Raw genomic sequence first — 4973 nt, forward strand, 5'->3', positions numbered from 1 at the left:
TCTGTCTCTCTCTCTCTCTCTCTCTGTCTCTCTCTCTGTCTCTCTCTCTCTCTCTCTCTCTCTCTCTCTCTCCCCCCTTTTCCCTTTCCCTCTCCTCTCTTTCTCTTTCATAAACACAGACACACAAAAATATACTCTTTCACTTGGTTGCTGTGAGGTAAGACAGGGACCATTGTCTCCATTTTATCTATTTTTTATTTAGCTTAAATTTAGGGACCGTTTTCCAAGACACCCTTTCAGATACACAATACATGGAACTCTTCCCAGGGGCAGCAGCATAATTGTGATCTTTGTTCCATATACGCATCTTAACCTTTTTCCTTCTGTTTCCCATCATTCTCGCTTTTCAGAGGGAGAAACAGAGACCCAAAGAAATGAAGCAACTCACCTGAATGGCCCAGCAGGTCAGTGGCCAGGGTGGGGTCACGTCTCAGACCTTGTCCAAAGCACTCCGTTGCTCCCCTGGCGGGGCCTCCCAGAGCCTCTCCCTTCTGTCTCCCCTACCTCATCCGGTCTTCCCCCAGCCACATCCCCTCCCTTCCAAATTCCTAAAGGCACTTGCTATCTGAAGCACGTCATGTAGCACTTGCACTGATGTTCTGACTCTCTAAAGAGAACATAAGCTGTTTGTACCTTAAACATGACCAGTACAGTATTGGACACATGGTGGGTGCCTGATAAATCTTTGTTGACTGAACCTTCACCAGGAAATTCTCCCTATCTTTTACAAGCAGCTAGGTGCCAATCCCAGGAACAGATGGCATTTCTGAGTGAAACTATCCCAAGGAAGCTCCAGTCTTAGGGCCTCAGTTAGCTGCCTTCCTTTCCAAGTACTGCCCAAGGCTAGACTGCAGCCCTTCAGTGTCCCCTCTGCGCAGATCCCTGGGCAGACAGCACCACTGGACCCCCCAGAGTCCATCCAGAGCTTGTTGCATTGCAGAAATTGAGGCTGAGCCAGTGAGAGAGGATGAGGGACAGGAGGACAAGAGCCCCGAAGGAGCAGCCTCAGGGGAGATCAGCCCTGCCGAAGAGAACAGGCCCCAGCTAGAGAACGGAGAGCCCCCCGAGGAGAACGAGGAATCTGGGGGCACAGATTCTGGGCAGGAGAACGTGGGGGAGGCTCGGGCCTTGCGCTCGGGCACCTACAGCGACCGCACTGAGTCCAAGGCGTACGGCTCTGTCATTCACAAGTGTGAGGTAGCCCTTTTCCTCGTAGCCTCTCAATCCATCTCGTTCTTTGGAGCCGCCTCTTGGCCCCTCACCCTGAACTCTGCCATTCTCCGTAGGATTGTGGAAAGGAGTTCACTCATACAGGAAACTTCAAGCGGCACATTCGCATCCACACTGGAGAGAAGCCCTTCTCATGCCGGGAGTGTAACAAGGCCTTTTCTGACCCCGCGGCCTGCAAGGCTCACGAGAAAACACACAGGTAAAGGAACCCCCTTGATTCCACTTCTGGAAGGAAGCCCCCACTCAGCTGCTCATCAGGCCATCTAGCCTCCCCTTCTCCAGCATCTCCGCCCTCAGCCCTGTCTTCCTGCCCCCACTCTCAGATCCTTCCAGTGCCTCCCCCCAGGGCCCCAGCTGGAGGGTGGCCACAAGCCCCTGTGGAGAGGGGCCAAGGCCGGTCCCTGCTCATCTCGGCCCCCTCCCCCCAGCCCCCTGAAACCCTACGGTTGTGAGGAGTGTGGCAAGAGCTACCGGCTCATCAGTCTGCTCAACCTGCACAAGAAGCGCCACACGGGCGAGGCCAGGTACCGCTGTGACGACTGTGGCAAACTGTTCACCACCTCGGGCAACCTGAAGCGCCACCAGCTGGTGCACAGCGGCGAGAAGCCCTACCAGTGCGACTACTGCGGGCGCTCCTTCTCCGACCCCACCTCCAAGATGCGGCACCTGGAGACCCACGACACTGACAAGGAACACAAGTGCCCTCACTGCGACAAGAAGTTCAACCAGGTGAGGGCCGGCCCCAGGCCCACAGCAGGGGGCCCTCCTTCTGGGGCTCCTGATCGGCAATCCAGGATCTTGGTCTTAAGAACGCCTTAGTGATGTTGTTTCCTTTGGGATTCCATGTGTTTTATGCATTTCACGATGTTTTTCTGAGAAGCAGTGCCTAGGCTTCCCTATACCCATGGACGGGCCCACAAACACTGCTCTAAAGAGACCCCAGGCTGCCCTCAGGAGCTCCTGCCCATTCTTATTGGGTGGGTCATGTGTGTGCACCCAGTAATGACAAGGAAAGGAGTCTAGCAGGGCCCCAGCACAGAACTGCCCAGGGGCAAAAGGTGTGGGGAGGCCTGCAGCTTGCCCTGGTCTTAGCCCATGGGCTTGAGCCCCAGAAAAGCTCCAGCTCTGGGGGAGCAGCCTCCTTGGACAGCAAGGCTGGGGTGGGCCACTGGAGCTTTCTTCAGAGTGCCTCCTCTGAGGGGCTTCTCCCACCCTCTCCCAAGTACAGGTGGGCAACCTGAAAGCGCATCTAAAGATCCATATTGCGGATGGACCCCTGAAGTGCAGGGAGTGTGGCAAGCAATTCACCACCTCAGGTAGCGCCCCTGCCCCTCCCCCTCTGAGCCTTGTCCAGGCCTCCACAGGCAGGCCCCCAGAGCCCTGTCCCCACCTGGGGCCTCCTGGCCACCTCCTCCCAGCCCCCTGGCTCTCGGCCTCACCCTCTGTGCTGCCCCCTCCCACCCCCCCGCTTCTTCCAGGAAACCTGAAGCGGCACCTTCGAATCCACAGTGGGGAGAAGCCTTACGTCTGTGTGCACTGTCAGAGGCAGTTTGCAGACCCCGGTGCCCTTCAGAGGCACGTCCGCATCCACACGGGTAAGTGGCTGCCCTGGACCGATGGGGAGAGCAGGCGGCAGCGACGGCCCAGACTGGAGGCGGGAGGAGGCTTACACTCACCCCATCTCCCCTCCCACATCCCTGTCCTGCTGCAGGAGAGAAGCCGTGTCAGTGCCTCATCTGTGGAAAGGCTTTCACCCAGGCCAGCTCCCTCATCGCCCACGTGCGCCAGCACACTGGCGAGAAGCCCTATGTCTGTGAGCGCTGCGGCAAAAGGTCACTGCCTGTAGGCCCCCCGCTCCCTGACCACCCACTCGCCTCCCCGGCCCCGCAATCCCAGGTTCCCCCCCAGTGTGAGGCCCAGAGCACGCTGCCTTCTCCTCCCAGCCTCCACACGTCCCAGCCAGGGCCCATCCTTCCATTCCATGGGGCTCTTTGCCTTGAATTTGGAGTCAGAGCATCTCGATTCAGACCCTGGCCCTGCTCCGTTGTTGCCCGTCCCATCCTCTCTCGGCCTGCTTTTCCTGCTAAACACCAGCTTGTTCTCGCTTCCGCCTCGCTGCCCCCGCCCTGCAGGTTTGTCCAGTCTAGCCAGCTGGCCAACCACATTCGCCACCATGACAACATCCGCCCACACAAGTGCAGCGTGTGCAGCAAGGCCTTTGTCAACGTGGGGGATCTGTCCAAGCACATCATCATCCACACAGGTGGGTCCTGGGCGGGGCGTCTGAGTGGGAGGAGCCCGCAGGAGGAGGCGGGAAGCCCCAAGGGGCTTCTGGACCCAGCCCAGGGCTCAGATCAGGCTAGGTTCCCGACTCCCTGCACCTGCACGGGCCTCATTTTCCTTCTCCATAAAGTGAGTTGGACCTGAGCACCTTGAAGTACTTTCCAGCTCTCAACATTAGGATCTCGAGCCCCAATCCAACATTCTTTTCCATCCTGTCCCTACACACAGTTGTGTCAGGAGTGCAGCACGTTCTTGAGGGGAGAGCCCTCCACACTCCTCTAGTGAGGGGCAGGCACAGGCCTGCTGGGGACTAGCTCAGGCTGGAAGCCCTTGCTCCTCTTCCCCAGCTGCTTCCCCCTAAGAAGCATGAACTTGGCCCTGATGCCAGATCCCAGGCTCATTCTACCAGGTGGTGCTCCCTTTGAGATGGGTGCTGTGGGAAAGCAAAGCATCTTGGCCCCATCCCCAGCCTCCTCATGGTGGGACCCACATGTACTGCCTAGAGAGGTCCGTGGGAGAATGGTCTTTCCTGCCCTGAGGGAGGCTCTAGGAGGGGGAAGTGTGGCCTTTGAGTAAGCTCACACACGCCTGGCAGCGGCCCCAGGGCAGGGCCACAAGAGGACAGTGGGTTGTGCCCTTCCTGGACCCGGACTCCTGGGCTCCCCAGATACACTTGTGCTTAGCCCGGGGTGGTGACCATGCTGTCTTCCTTCTCCTTGCCCCTCCTTACCCAGGGGAAAAACCCTTCCTCTGTGACAAGTGTGGACGTGGCTTCAACCGTGTGGACAACCTTCGCTCCCATGTGAAGACGGTTCACCAGGGCAAGGCAGGCATCAAGATCGTAGAGCCAGAAGAGGGTGATGAGGTCAACATTGTCACCGTTGCTTCAGATGACATGGTCACTCTGGCCACAGAGGCACTGGCCGCCACGGCCGTCACCCAGCTTACAGGTGGGGGGAGGAGGGAAGGGAGCACGGGGGGTGGGGGGGTGGGCCTTGGGGTTGAGGCAGCCTACACAGAGGGTGGGGATGGCCTCCCTCAGCGCCCCCCCTGTCCTCCCCCCCACCCCACAGTGGTGCCTGTTGGGGCCGCAGTGACGGCGGATGAGACAGAAGCCCTCAAAGCTGAGATCACCAAAGCCGTGAAGCAGGTGCAGGAAGCAGGTGAGGAAGGTGTGGTTACATGGAGGGAGTGCTCCTGGTGGAGTGCTGCAGGCATGGTCCTGGGCCTGGCCATGCTCAGCTGGGGGTCAGAGCAGGAAGGGTCCTCGGAGAGTCTCAGCTGGCGTCTAGTCCAGCACGTACCCCAACAGGGATGTCTTGTTCAGTATCCCCACAAGTGGTCATTCCAGCTCCTCAACCTGCTACCTGCTGGGGTAGCCACTCGCCAATGGAGAAGTCTTACTGTCAGGTTTGTGTGTGTGTGTGTGTGTGTGTGTGTGTGTGTGTGTGTGTGTGTGT

The 4973-nt window shown here is 58.5% G+C and overlaps 1 protein-coding gene across 6 annotated transcripts in view; it reads left to right on the plus strand.

Annotated features, from left to right (window-relative positions):
* The window catches only part of ZBTB17 (zinc finger and BTB domain containing 17), a 46245-nt gene that overhangs the window by 39615 nt on the left and 1657 nt on the right, over positions 1–4973 (plus strand). For all 6 annotated transcript variants that reach the window (XR_011166590.1, XM_069078898.1, XM_069078899.1 and 3 more), the window contains 10 exons: positions 351–404; positions 941–1197; positions 1287–1429; positions 1659–1959; positions 2459–2546; positions 2709–2825; positions 2942–3062; positions 3363–3493; positions 4248–4463; positions 4587–4676. Coding sequence is in view for 5 of the 6 variants with exons in the window: in XM_069078898.1 (XP_068934999.1) it covers positions 351–404; positions 941–1197; positions 1287–1429; positions 1659–1959; positions 2459–2546; positions 2709–2825; positions 2942–3062; positions 3363–3493; positions 4248–4463; positions 4587–4676 (1518 nt within the window). In the remaining variant the exon portion in view is untranslated. The remainder of the gene's footprint in view (positions 1–350; positions 405–940; positions 1198–1286; positions 1430–1658; positions 1960–2458; positions 2547–2708; positions 2826–2941; positions 3063–3362; positions 3494–4247; positions 4464–4586; positions 4677–4973) is intronic.

The sequence above is a fragment of the Petaurus breviceps genome, unplaced genomic scaffold, assembly GCF_028583685.1.
Source record: "Petaurus breviceps papuanus isolate PSGF00001 unplaced genomic scaffold, PetGlider_PUasm1.0 91041, whole genome shotgun sequence".
NCBI classification, from domain to species: Eukaryota; Metazoa; Chordata; class Mammalia; order Diprotodontia; family Petauridae; genus Petaurus; species Petaurus breviceps.